The following is a 20,874-nucleotide window of genomic DNA, read 5'->3' on the forward strand; positions in this document are numbered from 1 at the left end:
CAATTTCTTATTTTTTCCCCTTAAATGCAGCCTTATGTTGCAGTGTTCGCTTGTCCCTGCCCTTTGTACTGGGTCGTGGTCCGAGTCAAGCCCGTGTAGCGGCTTTCTGACCACGGCCCTCAGCATCCCGAATGTTGGAATAAAGTTCTATTCGATTTATTTTGCAACACCATCAATGAGTATTTTATACAGTCATAAAAGGCAGAGAGCGCAACTAACTATAGGCAGTCAACAAGCACAAGGCATTTCAGTTCCTCACTAAATTCTCTTGTTTTGCCTCACGTCTCCCCGCAAGAGACTGAAGAGTCACTTAATAGAATAAAAAAATGGAGTCGCCGCTGGTTAAGATGAATTTAGTGCTCAGCCAGTAAAGTATGTTTCCGTGTTACTAGAAAACGCTCTCGCTCAAATTATTATCTTAATGTTCGACACTGGCATGTTCTCTGATCAAGTGAATATAGCAAGGTTTGTTCCAACATCCAAATCCGGAGACAAAAACATCCTTACAAATTATCGGCCAATATCGGTATTGCCTGTTTCTGGAAGGTCTTTGAGAGGGCAATTAATAATCGCAGAAACAAGTTCCTGGAGAAATAATATCATATACAGTTCGCTGTTTGGATTTCAAAGCTCAATTAAGTCAACTGGGTAAACGCTACTTGATGCAAAGGAGAAGTAAGGAAAGGATTACACATTAGGGCTGTTGCTAGAATTGCGAAAAGCGTTTATTCCGTTAATCACACTATACTATTAAAATAGCAATGTTATGGAATACGTGCCACGTCGTTGAAATTAATAAACTATCCCGAGAAAAGCTTCTAATCTACAAATGTTACTAATTATTCCTCTACACAGGTAAATTTAAGAAATGGAGTACACAAGGATCGATATTGGGTCCTACCCTGTTTTTGTTATACGTCAATGACATCACTGAGATTGACAACACCCTTGATATTACGACGCAACCAAGAGTGGCACCAATCAGAAGACGATTTGACGTGTAGAGGCGAAATCGGCCTCGATATCCATCTTGTGTATGCATCGTTGTCTCTCTTGTAAATATTGTAAATACACCATTATATATGGCATCTTCCACGAGACCAATTGGTGAGAAGTGCCGTTGCCCATGAGAAACAACAATGGAGCTCCGCAGTGGTCGTCAGCTAAGACCGGACAATATGATGTTCGAAACAGGACCCGACATGGCGCGACCCACACCACCTATCAACCCGACGGTTGTGCTGGCTCAGCCGTCGGATCCAGGAACGTTCTGCGGCATCCACCACCTCGACGAGGAAGACTGGATCGCCACGTATGAGCGTGTCATCATCATCATCATCAGCCTGGTTATGCCTACTGCAGGGCAAAGGCCTCTCCCATACTTCTCCAACTACCCCGGTCATGTACTAATTGTGGCCATGTTGTCCCTGCAAACTTCTTAATCTCATCCGACCACCTAACTTTCTGCCGCCCTCGGCTACGCTTTCCTTCCCTTGGAATCCATTCCGTGACTCTTAATGACCATCGGTTATCTTCCCTCCTCATTACGTGTCCTGCCATTGCCCATTTCTTTTTCTTGATTTCAACTAAGATATCATTAACTCGCGTTTGTTCCCTCACCCAATCTGCTCTTTTCTTATCCCTTAACGTCATACCAATCATTCTTCTTTCCATAGCTCGTTGCGTCGTCCTCAGTTTAAGTAGAACCCTTTTCGTAAGCCTCCAGATTTCTGCCCCGTACATGAGTACTAGTAAGACACAGCTGTTATAAACTTTTCTCTTGAGCGATAATGGCAACCTGCTGTTCATGATCTGAGAATGCCTGCCAAACGCACCCCGGCCCATTCTTATTCTTCTGATTATTTCAGTCTCATGATCCGGATCCGCAGTCACTACCTGTCCTAAGTAGATGTATTTTCTTACCGCTTCCAGTGCCTCACTACCTATTGTAAACTGCTGTTCCCTTCCGAGACTGTTAAACATTACTTTAGTTTTCTGCAGATTAATTTTTAGACCAACCCTTCGGCTTTGCCTCTCCAGGTCAGTGAGCATGCATTGCAGTTGGTCCCCTGAGTTACTAAGCAAGGCAATATCATCAGCGCATGGCAAGTTACTAAGGTATTCTCCATTAACTCTTATCCCCAATTCTTCCCAATCCAGGTCTCTGAATACCTCCTGTAAACACGCTGTGAATAGCATCGGAGAGATCGTATCTCCCTGCCTGACGCCTTTCTTTATTAGGATTTTGTTGCTTTCTTTATGGAGGACTACGATGGCTGTGGAGCCGCTATAGATATCTTTCAGTATTTTTACATACGGCTCGTCTACACCCTGATTACGCAATGCCTCCATGACTGCTGAGGTTTCGACTGAATCAAACGCTTTCTCGTAATCAATGAAAGCTATATATAAAGGTTGATTATATTCCGGACATTTTTCTATCACCTGATTGATAGTGTGAATATGGTCTATTGTTGAGTAGCCTTTACGGAATCCTGCCTGGTCCTTTGGTTGACGGAAGTCTAAGGTGTTCCTGATTCTATTTGCAATTACCTTAGTAAATACTTTGTAGGCAACGGACAGTAAACTGAGCGGTCTATAATTTTTCAAGTCTTTGGCGTCCCCTTTCTTATGGATTAGGATTATATTAGCGTTTTCCAAGATTCCGGTACGCTCAAAGTCATGAGGCATTGCGTATATAGGGTGGCAAGTTTCTCTAGAACAATCTGCCCACCATCCTTCAACAAATCTGCTGTTACCTGATCCTCCCCAGCTGTCTTCCCCCTTTGCATAGCTTCCAAGGCTTTCTTTACTTCTTCCGGTGTTACCTGTGGGATTTCGAATTCCTCTAGACTATTCTCTCTTGCATTATCGTCGTGGGTGCCACTGGTACTGTATAAATCTCTATAGAACTCCTCAGCCACTTGAACTATCTCATCCATATTAGTAATGATACTGCCGGCTTTGTCTCTTAACGCATACATCTGATTCTTACCAATTCCTAGTTTCTTCTTCACTGCTTTTAGGCTTCCTCCGTTCCTGAGAGCATGTTCAATTCTATCCATATTATACTTCCTTATGTCAGCTGTCTCACGCTTGTTGATTAACTTCGAAAGTTCTGCCAGTTCTATTCTAGCTGTAGGGTTAGAGGCTCTCATACATTCGCGTTTCTTGATCAGATCTTTCGTCTCCTGCGATAGCTTACTGGTATCCTGTCTAACGGAGTTACCACCGACTTCTATTGCACATTCCTTAATGATGCCCACAAGATTGCCGTTCATTGCTTCAACACTAAGGTCCTCTTCTTGAGTTAAAGCCGAATACCTGTTCTGTAGCTTGATCTGGAATTCCTCTGTTTTCCCTCTTACCGCTAACTCATTGATCGACTTCTTATGTACCAGTTGCTTCCGTTCCCTCCTCAGGCCTAGGCTAATTCGAGTTCTTACCATCCTATGGTCACTGCAGCGCACCTTACTGAGCACGTCCACATCTTGTATGATGCCAGGGTTAGCGCAGAGTATGAGGTCTATTTCATTTCTAGTCTCGCCGTTCGGGCTCCTCAACGTCCACTTTCGGCTATCTCGCTAGCGGAAGAAGGTATTCATTATCCGCATATGATTTTGTTCCGCAAACTGTACTAATAACTCTCCCCTGCCATTCCTAGTGCCTATGCCATATTCCCGCACTGCCTTGTCTCCAGCCTGCTTCTTGATTACCTTGGCAGTGAAGTCGCCCATCAGTGTACTGTATTTTGTTTTGACTTTACCCAACGCCGATTCCACGTCTTCATAGAAGCTTTCGACTTCCTGGTCATCATGACTGGATGTAGAGGCGTAGACCTGTACAACCTTCATTTTGTACCTCTTATTAAGTTTCACAACAAGACCTGCCACTCTCTCGTTAATGCTATAGAATTCCTGTATGTTACCAGCTATGTTCTTATTAATCAGGAATCCGACTCCTAGTTCTCGTCTCTCATTTAAACCCCGGTAGCACAGGACGTGCCCGCTTTTTAGCACTGTGTATGCTTCTTTTGGCCTCCTAACTTCAGTGAGCCCTATCATATCGCATTTACTACCCTCTATTTCCTCCAATAACACTGCTAGACTCGCCTCACTAGATAACCTTCTAACGGTAAACGTTGCCTAGAGCACAATTGTGCATGCAATATTCCGAGAACTGGCTAATCTTGTAGTTCATTCTGCATGTGCTCTCATCTCATGTTCCAGGTGCATCGACTGGTAAGCGGTATCCTGCACGCTACCGAAATGAAGCGCAGTGGCGAACCGCAGATGATCGTCCAATCTGTTCTGCCTGCTGGCGTATTGGTCACATTGCTCGCCATTGTAACAACCGTACTGCTTCCTCCCCTCTGCGTCCGCCATTCGCCAGTTATTGTCGACCCGAACACAGCGAGCGTTGTTACCAGCCTCCATTGGCATCGCAAGAACCAAACAATGGCGCTCGTGCTTCCTGGAACAATCCCTCGTCGTCATTCCGACGTCACCAATCCCGTTCAACATATTCAAGCTGTCAGACTGGCAAGGATTAGGAGCGACGATCGAAGGCCAATATGTCGACAGCGTTCAGCTTACCGCTGACATTGCCCTGCAGAGCAACTGGGGACACATGGCAGCAATTGATTGAGGATCTTAACCAAGAAAATGCAAGATTAGATTGATGAATAATATTCAGAAGGCGAAGGTATTGAATAAATTGTCAAGGGAACAACAATTCATTATGTCCACTCAGCCTCTAGAGTGTGTACAGGAGTAAGCTTATCTGGATCAATTACTCACAGGGAACCATGATCATGAGGCGGAAATTTAGAGAAGAGTGAAAAATTGGTCGAAGCTCATACGACTGGCATCGCAAATCATGACCGGGAGATCACCACTTTCATTGAAAAGAAAAGTGCACTATCATTCTATTCTTGAAGTACTGTCCTATGGGCCAGAAACTTAGAGGTTAAAAGTTAAGTTTGAGAACAAGGTAAGGACCGCTTAAAGAAGCAATGGAACGAAAAATGTTAGGCCTAACGCCAAGAGACAGGAAGCGAGTGGTGTGGATGAGAGACCAAAGAGTAGTTCTTGTATATATTAAGACGAAAAAATGGAGCTGGGGAGGCCGCGTAATTCGTAGGGCAGGTAATCGGTGGTTCATTCCAAATACATCGTGGGTTTACTGGGGGAAAGGAAACTGGCGAACACAGCAGAAAATGCGGTAGGGTAATGAAATAACGAAATTTACAGGCATAACTTGGGATCAGCGCACGTCAGCAGTAATTAGACATCAATGGGAGAGACCTTCATCCTGCAGTGAACATAAAAATAGGCTCATGGCATTTTACCACATCCAAAGTTCATACGAAATATTAACGGACTGTTGCTCTGGAGTCGCAGTTCGCTTCGTACTGCGAGGCCGCATACACGTGTCTACAGAACGGCGTCGGGCGCCGCCTGGATACCACCACCGCCACCTTGGCATCGCACTATTTGGGCAGTTACTACTTTAAACTAAGTCCGTCAGGGTCGCAAGATGGACGACTTGAATCGATTTGATCCGAAACCAGGCATAATGCTGAACCATTACGCACTTCGTTTAAGGTGCTCTGCATAATTTCGACGTGCAGTTGATCGCGTGTTTAATGAGGCTAGCAAATTTATCGAAACGTTGCCGCTGATGATTGTGGCGATGTCGACCGATTAGCCTTGACTTATGTGAGATGCCACTTGAGCTATGACAGATAATGCTGTTAGGGGCTCGAGACCCTGACATCACCAACATATGATTTATTACCTGTTTCGAAAATTGATGTGCGCCCTCCTTTGAGCATTTCGCTTCTGTCGGAATGCGACCGCCTGAACCTGCAAGACAAGCGCTTGGCATGGTGCGAGGCCTCATCGTCTTTTATCAGCTGAGGAAGGAGCCAAGAAGAAGAAGCAATGAATGCTGATACGATGTTAAAGCATGATAGGCAGCGAAAGTTGCGCGTACGGATGTTAGGTAGTGTCGTTTTCTGTCATAATTTGGGAGGGTTGGTAGCCGTGGCTTCTTTCTGCATCTGTTTAGGGGTTCTTTCATAACTCTCCGTGTCATCGACAGGGGTCCTATGCGCATTTCGTCGTCAGTTGACGCTCGCCTCCATCGTTGACCGGACTCTTAGACTTCAATTTCAATAAATTTCAATTGACCGGTTATATACCCTATGTACTAATATATACCCTATGCACAGCATTAGAACCACACATGCAACTGTGCACCGCGCGACCACATACCACACCGATGAACATACGTGTACTGGTCGCCTTGCCATGAGGATACCCGCCGTGATTGCTTAGTGGCTATGGTGTTGGACTGCTAAGGACGAGGTCGCGAGATGGAATCCCGGCCACGGCGGCTGCATTTAGATGGGGGCGAAATGCGAAAACACCCGTGTACTTAGATTTAGGTGCACGTTAAAGAACCCCAAGTTGTCCAAATTTTCGGAGTTCCCCACTACGGCGTGCCTAATAATCAGAAAGTGGTTTGGGCACGTAAAACCACGTAATCTATCTTTTCTTTAAATTTTTGCTTCATACTATATGAACTGTTTATTGTGCAGCTTTTTTTTTCATTTCCGTATTTTCTATCGAAATAATGGCATTTAGTCGCGTAATAATATAGTCGTGGTGGTGTTGCTTTGTAGCCCTTTACAGGCAGAGTTATCATGCCCGACATGGTCAGCAGTTGCTCCGCTAGGCCTCTTTTTCTATACCATATATGTCACCGTGTGTCCATCACTCCTGTCTCGTCGAAATGTAAGAAGAATGCATGACGCTTCTTTTTCCATTCTTTTGACGGCTGTGCGGCGAACGGGTGAGGGTGGTTGCCATTTGTCGGCTATGGAGCAGACGCCATAAAAGGCAGCTGCCAAATAACGGAGTGCATTAATTTTCTGTTAAGAATATAGCGTAAACCAAGGTCAAGTCACATGGTCGCGATGGCGAGGCTGAAATGTGCTTACAAACCAATGAGCAGCATCATCAATTAAGGTGGTGCGATTGGAGCTCGAATGCTTCTCGCGGGGCAAAACACTTAGTTTATGATCATTGTGCATCCATTACATCACCAGTGGAACCATTTGAAGAAGTACAATGTCATTAGAATAAGAAAATGTAGAGTCACAGGCTGTTTTCTTCCATCCGCGAATAATTATGATTACTAAACTGCGCAGACTTCCTGAAGTTTGCTCGTGGTGATGCGGGGTGGGATATGCCGAGATTGAATTACCGTATTTAACGCAGTAATATGGTTACTACTCTCTTATTCTTAATCATAAAAAGCAATGGCAATATACAGGGTACGCCGCGTAACACGAGCCAGGACTATAAGAATGAAAGGCGCGTCGGAAGTGAATTGAACTGAGAGCATAGTATTCGTAATAACCTATAGTAACTCAGGCAAGTTTTTCGTTTTAGCCGTAACTAAATAATTAAGTTAAATTACCCAACTATTTCATTATTGGCTGAGGAGCCCAAATGCAGGTTTGTAGAGCACCTTAAGAAACCGCCGATCGAGTTGTTTGCTCTACGATGTCTCGCGTAGTCCTTTTTTCAGGTTGCAAAGAGAGCCCGCGAAATATTGCAAAAAAAGGGGAAGTCATGTGAGGGAGCGCTTGCGCAGTTAAAGCCCCTTCATCTTTCATTTGTACTGCCATCCTTAGATCTTTCCGCCACCCCGCTCTCCCCGGCGTTTCCTCCTCGCCGTCTCCTGTCGCGCCAGCATCTTCCGCTCCCCCATTGTCCAACCCGTGTCATGTGGAGGCACGCGTTACGCTTTGGTACATTTTTTTTTCTTTTCAACGCGATCCGACCGCCATTGTCGGCGTAGGGCGACGAAAGTAAGCGCAAACCGATTGACCGAGCGCGTTAGTGGACCAAATCAAGTGTGTTAGGGAAGAGGACTTCACCGTGATGTCGTGCTGCTGCGCCTCCGGTTGCCGCAACCGACAAGGCGGGTGGAAAATGCTTTTTTGTTGACCATCCGGCTATCGCAACGCACAAAGAAAATCGTGGATGCATAGCGCTGGACGGGCTGACTGCAAGGAGGTTGCAAAAAGCGCACGGTTTGCGAAGAGACACGGTTCCTCACTACCGCTTATTTCGAACCTAGTTTAAGCCTGCCTCTTTAGAAAAAGTGCTTGCATATGCGCCTATGTCGTGCGCCGTTTTTAGAGCGCTTAAGTTTACTGTGACATAAAAGCGACCTTATTCAGGCAATTTTTTTCAGGTCTAACGGAAATTAGCACATTGTCGACGCTTTTCCAAGGCTCACTAACGCTTACGAAGCATTCGTTCAGCTCCAAAGTACGCTCGCACGTGTTAATATTGTTTGAGGTGTTTAACATATTTTATATCCTGAAGCGACTGAGGCTGTGAGTGAGGTCGCGGTGGATTACTCGGTATAACTTTATTTAGGTCACTTGAGGATGCTTAACGTGCACTTCCACCGTGCAGTACAAGGGCCGGTAAATTCCTCGTTGGCGTTCCGTAATTGACCCCGCACAGGCGCAGTAGCGTCAGAAGCGTCAGAAGCGCTGCGTCAGAAGTTGGTGCCTGGGTGTGATTGTATTTCTTTAATATATTTTTGTACTAGTTGTAAGAACGTGTCATTATTTCGTATTATTGGCGGCGTCTCCAGGACATCAAAGCGACAACGAGAACGCCAAATATAGAACCAGGCCTGGTCCTTGTGTTGGGGCTCGCCGAGACCTGTGTGTGCCAAGGGGGTATAAAATCGGCTGCCCGCTGTCGCCTCGCGGACAGCCAATTTTGTGTACGAACACACCTTACGGTGCCTGCATTATCTCAGGTCTATCTTCTAACCTCAGGTACTCTCCTGAGGTCCCTTTTAGTGGTTACATGTGCCCTTCGTGAGCAGTACTTGTATAAAAAAGGCACCTATCGTGGCGACAACAAAAGCACCTCGCAACGTAAAAAGCGCCCCGCCTGCGAGACGAAATTACGGAACGCCAAGCAGGAATCTGCGCACCGGGCTTCTTGCATTTAGCCTCTATCCCGGCTGCTGCAGGACGCGTCCTCAGTATTAGGAGCGGCTACTGGTACGTTTTGTGTGCATGCTTATTGTAGCAGAGAAAGGCCGCAAAGGACCACAGGCCTCCTGATAAGGATGAACATTTTTACAGCTTAACGTTTAGGTTTTATGCGTCTGATTAAGCAAATGGCTAATGGCTATCGCATGCGTCAAATGCGCTGTACCTGGCCTTCGATCTCTTGCGACAAATAATTTCGCGCTTTTTGATTATGAAGTGTGGACGGAGTTGCAGTGGAAGCTTCGCGTAAATCAGTTATGTGTGTTTGCATCCCAGTACCACGACAAAAATTAGTACATCTGTTGGAATTGGCATTAATAATTAATCCTTCTTTTTTCTTAGGGTTTCATTGCTTGTGCGAGCCGGGCAGCTCAGGGGATTGTGTAAATTGGTGCTGTATACGTTCCTTGTCGCTGAGACTGTGATAAGCACTTTGATTATACCTATTTGAGGACTCTTTGGTCCTACAACCCTATTGTTCTATCTGTCTCTATACCCGCCGCGGTGGCTTAGCGGCTGTGTCGTGACGCTTCTAAGCACGAGAGCCGCGGGATCAAACCGCAGCCGGTGCGGTCAGATTTCGATGGGGGCGAAATACAAAAACGGCCCTCCCACGTGCATTGGGGGCATGTTAAAGTACCCCAGCTCGTCAAAATTAATACCGAGTCCACGATTACGGCGTGCCTCATAATCAGATCGTGGGTTTGGCATGTAAAGCCCAAGAATTAATTTTTACTCTGTTGTTCGTGCTGTTCGAGTTCCAGGGACGCTGGCTCCCTGCGAAAACTTACAATGCAAAAGAATACAGACGCACGCACTATACAAATATAAAATTTGCAGTTCAGCTAAAGTATTGCTGGTGCTAATAGGGGCAGTGTAATTATTATTGGAACCTCTCTTCATTTTTCCCATCTCGTTCGTTCTTGCTATGAAATTCCAGCCTCTTGCGGTGTAACAAATATAATAAATAAAAAAACGCGATTTCATCTGCTCCGAAAACTAGTGCTAGGTCGTTCACAGTATCAATACCGTCTACGTATGAAAACGTTGCTCATGGCCACCAGAACCCGTGCTTCAGCTACACACATCTGTAAAAGACGCAGAACAGAAACGGCACAGTTGCTAGGCATTGCTGCCCCCAGACAGTTGGAATCTCTCACGCGCCGGCAGAAAAAAAGCATCCCGCAGGTGCGTAAACGAACCTACGAAACCTCATTCCCATACTTTCAGCAGTCAAAACTTGAACCTTTGGCATTTCGCGAGTGCTTGAGCATTCCGCGTGGATGCGTTGCGCCTCAGCAACACGAACTCGCAACCTGCGGGAGCTTTACGCCTTAAATAATCGTCATTTTCTGTATTCTATTGCGCAATTAGAACACGGCATTACTGAGGCCAGTTACTGGCCGATGTAGCAAAACCTCGCCTCAAAAACTCCTCCGCAAGTCTAAAACGAAGTTTTCCGCAGATTTCCTCCGGTCGCGTTTTAGGCGTTCTCCGCTGCGGTAGGGTTGTCATAGGTGGCGCGACTGTTGAGGCCGCGCCGATAGGGTCAGCGGAGCGGAGGGCGAGGGAAATGGTTTGCGCTACATTTAGGCACTGAGGGATTTTATGCGATGGGGTATCGTGCTCCTCTCAAACGTGCATTCGGTGAACAAGGTCGGCTGCAGTGGCGACGGGGACGTGGCAGAGTGTTAGATAGTTGTAGGCAGCTGGGTCAAGCGGCTCCCGTCAGAAGACTACGCAAATACATGCTGCTGGCCGAGCACTACCGAGGCGATAAAGAACGGCCGGCCGCTTCCCCGTCGCCAGTCCCGATGCAGCCATCCTTCACCGAATGCACGCTTGAGCGCAGCACGGTACCAAAGCACAAGCGCTCCGTCACGTGGCTTTCTTTTAATATTTCGCGGTCTATAGTTGCAACCCGTAAAAAAAGGACTACATGAGATGTATCCTATAGGAAACAACTCGATCGATGGTTTCTGAAGGTGATCTACAAACCTGCGTATCATACTTGGGGTTCTTAGCCAGTAAATAAAAGGTTGGGTCATTAAACTTAAGCAATGGGTGAATTATGGGGGAAAAATTGCCTGAGTTACTACAGCCCAGTGCGAATAGTATGCGTTCGGTTCAATTCGCTTCCGACGCGCCTTTCATTTTCAAATTCTTACGTCAAGTTACATGGGACACACTGTATATGTTGTAACCTTATGAGGTTTGATCAGTACCCTTACTTTTTAACCGCCATTTCACTATATATTATGTTTTAGATATGTCTGCAGTACTAGAGTACACGTGGCACGCGTGCTGTGGCAGTGAAGACTAAAGTGTGGTTCTAGTGAATTAGTTCAGTGTAATGTTGATTTTATCCTAACACCGAAATAACATATGTGTCTTGGTGCTAAGGATGCACGCATATGTGACTTAGTTCGAGATGTCTGTGAACCGATTGCTGTGCATTCGCGGAAAACTCTCAAGGCTCCCCAGTGTAATGTGTGCCATTATAGAATGAGGCCTACAAATACAGATGGGTGTTTTCAGGTTACATTGTGACGTGATGTCGTGGCGAATCTTCTCGCTTACCTTGACAGACAGACAGTTTATTTGGCATTCAGGCCTTACAAAGAAGACAAAATGCCAGGACTGCAGCAAAAAAGCTGCTTGCAGCACCACAAGGGCTATGGCCCTGATTGTATTTGGCAGTGAAAAACATACGTGATATACATGAAACATATAATTATATCTGACATTGTAATAACTAAATATTACCTAATATATGAACATGTATTTACATTCTAATCATAATTTGTATTCGTGATTATTACCTAGTACAATACATTGATATCAACAATATTATTTCAGAAACAATGCATTTATCCCAATCGCATATGAACGTCTTCAACATATGTCGAACAACAATCCATTAAAAACAAGATGTAAAAAGAAAAAAAACCACCGCCCAAGCATTCCGTATAGATGGTTAACCAGAGAAACTGAAACGTGCGGCCGCGTTGTGTATCACTGGGTTAATCCCGATGGTTCAATAAACGACAGCTGGGTAGGCTGCCGGACCCTCGGTACGCACTTGCTGCTTGCGCTTGGCTGCACGAGCCTCTTCTTGTGCCCGGTCTGCAGCACCGGGACGGCGTAGGCGAGCTCCTTCCCGGTTCTGGTGGCGGCGTTGCTGATCGAAAGCTGCGTGCTCACGAGCACGTGTGATGCGTGGCCTACTGATTTCTGAGCCGGAGAGGGTCTGCTGCGGGCGCGCTCGGCTTCGGCGGAGAGCAACGACGTCATTACTGGCGCAGCTAATCTAACACCACCTCGACGGCAAGGCATTTTCACTCCGATGCGTGACGCCTTGTTACCTGGCCCGACTGCCATAGAATGTGATGGGGATGCTCACGAGTAGGCAACAGTGATTTTGACATCACCGCGTTCGTCGCGCCAGCCTTTCAGTGGAAATACCGAGCCAGGTAGTGTGACATCACGGATTGGAGAAAGCAGGCATTGTACCATCTAGGTAGTATTGACCAATCACGCGCCTCTCTCTTTGTCTTTTTTTTTTCTCGTATGCGCATGTGGTTGCGCCGGAGGAGTTTTCAGCGTACAGGTGACCGACAGACGGATGGACGGATGGACGAATCGGCGAGCCATATACAGCTTGGCAGTAAAAAAAGAAAAAAAGATGTGTGAAGGTGCATACGAACATGTGGCTGTACCAAACAATTTATTGGTACAGATTTAAATGCATTCGAGTCACTCACGCAATTTGAATACAACTTGTATTCTTGTACATGTGCTGTTGTGTGCTTTGCATATGCGATGTGATCTGAGCTGGCGCAGTAGACCACTTGGCGAACCAAGCCTCGAAGGGCAAACGTTGACTTTTTTTTTTTCACCCTGTTGTTGGTCCCGCGAAATGTAGATGGCTCTGCCGTGCCTCCACAAGCGCCCATTGCAGGGCGTATGGACTTCTACACACCTTCGCTACCATGTGTACATATATGTTGGCCTAACCACAGAGGCAGGTATGAGATCGTGCTACCAGTTGAGCGCACTTTCATTTTGTTTATTCCGAGCTTGACTTCCTCTCTTCAATACGACGCCGCAAGTTGGTTGTGCCGTTATCACAGCGTAGAAACTTTTTGGCTGACAAATTGCGTACGAACTGCGCATCTCGGTGAATTCCGCCCCTCCCTATCGTTTGATATACTTCCCCTTCGGGCGCAAGTGCCAATATTTTTCAACAGTTACACACCACAAATTACACTTAACATTGCACTAGCCTCACAAAACCAAATGTAAACTTGATGTCGCGTAGATTTCTCACGCTTGACTGGGAAACATATCTAATACTTGCCGTAAAATGCTTTAGAGCACTTAAGCAATGTTTCGCAAAGGATATAATTATTTAATGGACTCAAGATTTTGTTTTCCCAGCATGCACAAGATCACCCGCGCGTTGTTCCATAAGAATGCCAGTTTTGTGGCGTACGGAGTAATTCAAAGACTTTGGTAAAACTTATTGCTCAGTTCCTTCATGCGTAACCCTCTGGAACGCTTGTTCAAGTAATCTTCTACAAAGGCTGTAATTATATTCCACACAACAAAGTAAACAAATTACATGGCCCCTATTCTCTGCAAGTGCACCATTTCTTCCTCCTTTCGTTCTCTTATGACAATGGGGAAATTTTGTACGCGTATCGTAAAAAAGGCCTTTAGGAACGCAGAACCAAGGGTTTAGCAAATTTTATTTAGTCCCTAAGTAGTAATAAACATGACGATATTCCTTCACATCGCCCGCAATATGTCTCGAATTTCTCCCAAAGAAACAATAGTTTTGGACATACTTATTTTGTGATAAATACCTGAATACAAGTTCTTACCTTTTATCGGGCTTCGTAAAGCGCACCAAGTGATGTATATTGTATCCTGGAAAAGGCTTTATACTGGTTTTTTCTTGTTTGTCGTGCACGGTTCTTTCTGCCTGTTCAAAGTAAAAAATATGCATTTTATAAAAACCAACAAGTAGAGCAAAAGAAAAGGTTTACTTAAAAGTAAACTGCAAGAATTCCTGTGAGGAAGCAGTGAAAGGAAGAACGAAGACTTGGTCGTTCGAACTGGTTGGTGTGGTGAAGTATTGTGTAACGGTATCCTGCTTTTCGTTTAGCATTTCTAATTTTTTGCTTTGTGTCTTGTTTTGTTTCATTCACCTTGCTTTTTATTGTACGGCGAGTTCAAGCTGGTCAGTCTAATCTGAGGTCTCTTTCTTCTACTGCTTAAGTGCTTTCCCCTTGGCTAGCTCTATGCCTGCCCGCAAATGGCCGATTGGCTCAAATTTACGCCGTGACATCAACAGTGTCCCTTTGCCTCTCATGTTTATCAATGCATACGATACAGATGAAGAACCAGCAAGGAATTCAGTGAAGCTTCGAAAGGCTACTTCCCTTTTTAGACAATCACCGAGGTACGCCAATTTGGTCACAGTGATATTATTTGCTGTTCATCAGTTTTGAAGTGCGTTCGAGACCTAGTCATCTTCTCTGAGTCTGCATCGAATCCGGTGAGCCCGTTTATTTCATCGCACCTCGCGTGCTTGAGGGGTTCAGCCCGTGAGGTAAACGTGAACCGGAATCTCTCAGAAGTATTAGACTTGTTAGCAGCTAATGGCGCTGTTTTTGTATAGCGACGTAACCAAATTATCAAGAACAAGAAGTCAGCTATAGAATCGGTGATTGCTGCTTTCGCGGGAACAGCTTGTCTGCTGGATGTGTACCCCTAGTATTTTGGCTGGCCGGAGCTATAATTGCTTTATTAACCGCAGTATTCAGGCCTGTACGCCTCACAAGAGGCAGGCTACATTCGTTAAATATTATAAAAACACGAATTTCTCCGCCATAGAAAACGAACTTGAAGAAATTATCACTGACTTTATGCCAACCTTTTACAGTCGCACTGTTCAAAGAAATTGGTCTCTCTTTAAAGAAGAACTTGCCTACTTGATCGATAGCTACATTCCTATAAAATGCATTCTTTCTTCTCCCAAAGCTTCTTGGTTTAAGACTATCTGAAGCGCTTGTTAAACAAAAAGAAACGGATATTCCGCCGAGCGAAAGCGGCGATGACGCCCGAACAATCGCACGCGTACAACTGTGCTGAACCCGAGTACAAAAATGGCATTGCACACGCAAAAGACGTGTTCCACAACTTTACCTTGCCTTGTCAGCTAAGCGATGTGGTTGTAGTATACAAGCACAGATTTAAAACCAACAAAGAAAAAGGAAACAAATGAGAGTGATAAAGGTAGATCAGGTTTCCAAGGCATCGAAACAAAATCATAGAGTAATCACAGCTAAACCGCGACAAACGACAGGAAACTGAGTACATGCATTTGTATTACAACATGTTCAATAGACTGTTCAATTTAGACCGAGAGTCCACAGAAAAATAGTCGTCTGACAAATTATTAAATATCTTGAGTACGTACACGCAGCGTCTTGCTGCTCCACGTCAAGTAGATACGCACGGTACAACGAAGCGCCTTTCTTTGCGCAGCGGTCGCGGGGAGGCGTGCGGATGCTTAAATTCATCCATCCAGAAATGGCACAGCACAACCGTGGAAATGAATAAAGATTGATAGGAGGGGAAACCGAGATCATGAAAAATACCTTTGCTTGATGGTGTCACACGATTACACGCCACACTTTTTAATATATTTTTTAAGCGGTTATCAAATCGGTCCTGCCAACGTTGGGAGCAGGAAGCGAAAACTGTTATACGATACCATAAGGTGCTGTATGCAAGGGAATGTACTATCATTTTTTAGTCTGAAACGGCACGAAACCTTTAATGTTAAAAAGTACTCATGCGACAGATTTTAGTTTGGAGTATGCATGCGAGTATGCATGTGATTATGCCACGACAAGTCACTATCGAAATGAATGACGAGATACTTAACTGAGATTGTATTTTCGACAGGAGTACACTGATAGGATAAGCTGTCTTGAGTACGAATATACACTTGAATGACCGTGGTTCCAATCTTAAGGGGATTTTTAAAGCATATAATTTTTGTCTGTTTTGATTAACGGTAAGTTTGTTTTTAGAAAGCCAGACAATAGCTTCATGCACCGATTGCTACAGATATTCAACAGCCTTTTTGCAATTAACGTGCTTTGTTAGAAGGATGATATCGTCCACGAACTCATACAATTTACCATTTGGCATTACTGAAATGAAATCCTCCACAAATACATCAAAGACAAGAGGCGATAAAATTGACCCTTGAGGGCACCAGCACCAAGGGATAACTTGCTGCTATAGTATTTGATACCTATAACAACCATTTGTGACCTGTCGGTGAGATAGTTTTGAAGTACAGTATAGAAGGGGCCCCTAAAACCGGAAAGATTAAATTTGCGAAGTAATATGTCATGGCCCACTGAAACAAAAGCTTTGGATACTTCGAGAAACAAAGCACAGCTAAAGAGATTGTGTTCAAAAGTAGAATACAAATCATCTGCAAATTCCTCCAGGAGCGAAACGGTATCCCGGCCTTGCATGAAACCAAATTGTCGGTCAGACAAAATTGAAAACTTCTGAATGATAGAAGTCATAACCTGAAGCAAAACTTTTCTATAACCTGATATAATGGGGGCAAAATGGATATAGGCCGGTCGTTTTCAATAATAGATTTATTTCCTGCCTTATAGAGTGGTGTAACTAAAGCAGTTTTTAGATTTTCTGGCATAGTTCCAGCATCCAGGAAGCCATTTAACATGAGAAGCACAATATCTGAAAGCACCTCAAAGTTTCTTCTCAGTAAGCTTACAGATCTTCCATCTACTCCAGGTGGTTTATTCGTTCGAAAGCTGGAAATGATCCGGGCAAGGTCAGATTTCGAAAGCCGCGGTAAAAATGCAGATGCTGTCAAAGAATCACCAAGCGTCACATCATGCCTAGGCATAGATAACGCCTCTGTTGAACCCTGACTGAGTAAATGATTGAACAAGCCAGCTGTTTCAACAGGGTTTCCGGCAAAATGTTATATCAGAGATTTTACAGACTCGGATTTTCCTCTGAGATGGTTTATCAGCTACCAAGTTTTGCTAGCACTTTTGGAGGATTGATTAAATTTTGTAAGAAAAACCAACGTTTTGGAGCGCGGAGAAGAGACACTACTTCATTTCTCGCAATATTATGTTCTAATTGGAGGTCTTTATTGTTAGGAGTGCGTTTGATTGTTTTCCAAAGCCAATCTCTGTGAGATGTGGCTCGCATAAGATCGGAATTAATCCATGGATAGCTTTTCCTGCATTTTTTATTTCTGAAAAATGTGCAGCACCTTTCGAAATGTGCTAGACGCTCACAAAAACTATGGTACACTTGGTCCGGGGGCCTACCGTCGATCAAGGAAGACCAGCTAAAATTCACAAGACTATCAAGTTTCTTTTGATCCACAAACTTAATCTGACATTCTGACGTGGTTCTAACCTTATCACTTGAATACTGCGTGCCAACGAACGATACACTCATGAATACACGGCTAGCAACAGCATAGTGGTCAGATAATCTATGAGTGAGAACACAAGAAGTTAGCGAATGATTAGGCGCTCGAACCTCAATATCGTCTAAGCAAGACGTTATAAAACGGCTATACAAAATTTCCTCTCTTGTCGGGGCAATCACCGTTGACGTGAAACCATAAGATACCAAAACGGATAAATAATCTGATACTAAGGTGTTCGGTGGACATATAATGGTAATATTGAAATCCCCTGCCAGGCGAACTTGATCCATTGATGACTAGCTCTTCAACGCTTTTTCCAGTTCCAACACAAAACGAGTAGCACTATTACTGGGGGACCGGTACACCGCTAACAATAACCGTATATAATTTATACAATGAACCTTTATGGCGAGGCATTCCGCATGCGTGAACGTAAGGTCTTCCAGTGAAGTGTCACATTTTGAATTTACAGATATAGGAATGCTTCTGCCTCTACAGTTAGTCCGTGTTTTGCTGCAACCCCTGCCTCCAATGAACGACATGTCTAGGAAATATTCTGACACGTTGGTTTCTTTGACCACAAAAGCGTCTACAAAATCAAGCAAAGATTCAGCTAGCACTTTTATTTCCTCCCCGTATTTATGTAGACTCCTAAAGTTTATGTTCACGAGTGTAAAATCGCGTGGTGACGTACGCCCAAACGATTTCTGAAAATAGGTGAAATTATATAACTCACTGACAGTAGCTGCCATTCTTCTTAAAGGGAAGCTGAAGAGTCTGTGGAATTCAATAAGACGCTCATATACGGATGCGGGAATCTTATAAACCATGTAGGTAAAAGTTTTTTTTTTTTTTTTCAATTAGGAGCGACGTAATCGTCGGTTAAAATTGCGCTGTAGCACCGCCCCCCGTCGAATGCCGCGCGCTGCTGCTGACGCTGACGATGCGAGCGGAGACCGGAAACCGCGGTGTTGTGACGTCAACACTAGTGTTCCGTTCCTTCGCAGCCTCCGCGACCGTGCCTGACCGTGCTTGTTTCTGCGTGCGCACCATCGTAATCTGCTTCGATCGACCCTGCATTTCTTTGTTGGTGCGTCTGCGTGTATGTAGAGTGGTAGTCAACGTGCGCAGCATCAACGGAAGTGGTGGGCCGATCATGCCGGCTTTCTGTGCAGCCTACGGTTGCACGAACACCAGCGGCCGTGACGATGTTGTCTTCCATTACTTCCCACAAGACAAGAAGCTTTTAACGAAGTGGAGGCTGCTGTGAAGCGAAAGAATTTCAAGCCCTCACGAACAACAGTGCTGTGCTCCAACCACTTCCGTGACGACGATTATCACCAAAATTTATCATTAAAACGTGCGTTGGGTTTGCCAGTCAAGTCAGCTCGTCTAAGGCCCGGTGCAGTGCAGTCAGTGTTCGCGTACACAAGGAGCTCGTCACCACTGTCAAGGCCAGCTTTCGCGCAAAGAAGGAAGCTTGAGGTAAGAACCTGACTGCGCGAACCATTGTTCACTGTAGTTTAATACGTGTAAGCTAGTGATTGCTACAATGCTTTTTTCAGATAAATGAAGTTTGAGCTGCTGTACCGCTTTTTGGTAACAGTGAGTCGTTACGCCTGAATTAAACGGCGCTTGTACGAGAACGGTAGCAAACGGCACCGTACTAAAAAAGCGTTTCAAGGTTAGGCTCATGCGCAGCTCTCCCATCATATCACATATCGAGACTGCGGCTACGCTATGCGAAATTTGCAACCGGAGACTGCGCGCCGCGCGTAATTCTACTCGGAAAGCTCGTACGTGTGAAGACGTGATACGCAGACGCGTTCGCTTGGTCCTATTTAAGTTCAAGCATTGTAGGATTCATGTGTAGTCCTCTGTGGCCAAAATATGTTAGAAACGCCAGGACGCTACGCTCCCTCCTCTCGCGCACAGCGAGAAACCGACCGTCTCACGTAGCCGACGGAATTCGCCGCCTTTGCGACTTCGGTTACGAGTAGTGTGCGGATGGCGCACAGATGAAGGTCACTACGCGTACTGCATGAACCGGGAAGCTTTTCACGCGTTTAAACCGTCTTTGTAGATTGCCGACAGCTTTGGACAACGCACAAATGCCGACGATCGCATCCCCGCTTACGTTCCACGAGGAGGCATGCAGGAACACAAGACTACAGTTGTTTGACCGGAAACGAGCTCACTAGATCGGCGAAAGATCGGCGACATCACTAGATCGCTTTGCAAAAAATATACTCACCAAAGAGCATTTCCAACACGAGGAGGTCCGAAGACTTCGCTTTCGTTCGCGTCGAAAGCACTGCTCGCACCAGCATCGTTTGCTTCTTCGAGAGGCCGGCTCTTCGCAATCGGCTCGTACATGTAGGGAGTAACGCCGAACTCCGCAGAAAAACGCAGTCTCTCTAAATTTTCCATTACCGTCTCAGAAAAACACCACCCTACTACCTGGCACCGCGCTTCATGTGTAGCGGCAGTGGTCGGTTCGGACGAACACTAGTGTTGACGTCACGAGGCGCCCGACCAATCACAGGCGGAAACGAGACGCGCGAGCTGGGCGTGTCCGCTGCTGCACTTTTCGTCGAAATAAAATATATTTGAGCTTTCTTTCGCTCAATTTCGATACGATATTCGAATTCGGAGGGTTGAAAACCATTATGTGCAGATGTTCACTCATTTTTTCTGGAAAAACTTTCAGCTTCCCTTTAAGCAATTTTAACCAATAATAAGCAATAATATAAGCAATAATAATCTTCTCGCCTTAAGCGATCGGAACGCACGTTATCTGCGCTTGGCCGGCAGAGAAGGGGGCTTTGTTCCGGCCACAGAGTGCTCCATATCTCAGTAGGGTGCCTGGTGTAGTCTCGTGCGGACGCCATCCTCTCGGTAAGCGCGGAGGCTATTTGAAATCCCTCATCTTTTAAAATGTTCAATACTTACAAGCACTTCTCTCGCAAACCATACTTAGTTAAAGGGAATTTTCCATGTCTCAATAATTTCTCTTGTCGTATTCGAGTGCTGATTGCCGTGTTATCGGTTGCTAACGAAACTTTTTCACAAGTCTGTAAATTTATTAAGGCAGTTTTTCGCATGCGTACCATAGCCACGCACGTTTATATCTCCTTCCGTTCTCTATCGCGGGTGCGCTTTAAAACCACGGCGCTGCAATTATGCTTCCATAATTTTCCTTTCCTTTTTTTTCTCCTCCCTTAAACTCGTTCTCTTAACTACTACACGCAGAAATAAAGCAACAGCGCTA

The 20,874-nt window shown here is 45.1% G+C and overlaps 1 protein-coding gene across 1 annotated transcript in view; it reads right to left on the reverse strand.

The window, feature by feature from the left end:
• LOC129384468 (uncharacterized) overlaps positions 1 to 20,874 on the reverse strand; it is a 187,490-nt gene that overhangs the window by 140,865 nt on the left and 25,751 nt on the right. The window contains exon 2 of the mRNA XM_055069932.1: positions 13,981 to 14,081. Within this exon, the coding sequence (XP_054925907.1) occupies positions 13,981 to 14,081 (101 nt within the window). The remainder of the gene's footprint in view (positions 1 to 13,980; positions 14,082 to 20,874) is intronic.

The sequence above is a fragment of the Dermacentor andersoni genome, chromosome 9 (assembly GCF_023375885.2).
Source record: "Dermacentor andersoni chromosome 9, qqDerAnde1_hic_scaffold, whole genome shotgun sequence".
Lineage (NCBI taxonomy): Eukaryota > Metazoa > Arthropoda > Arachnida > Ixodida > Ixodidae > Dermacentor > Dermacentor andersoni.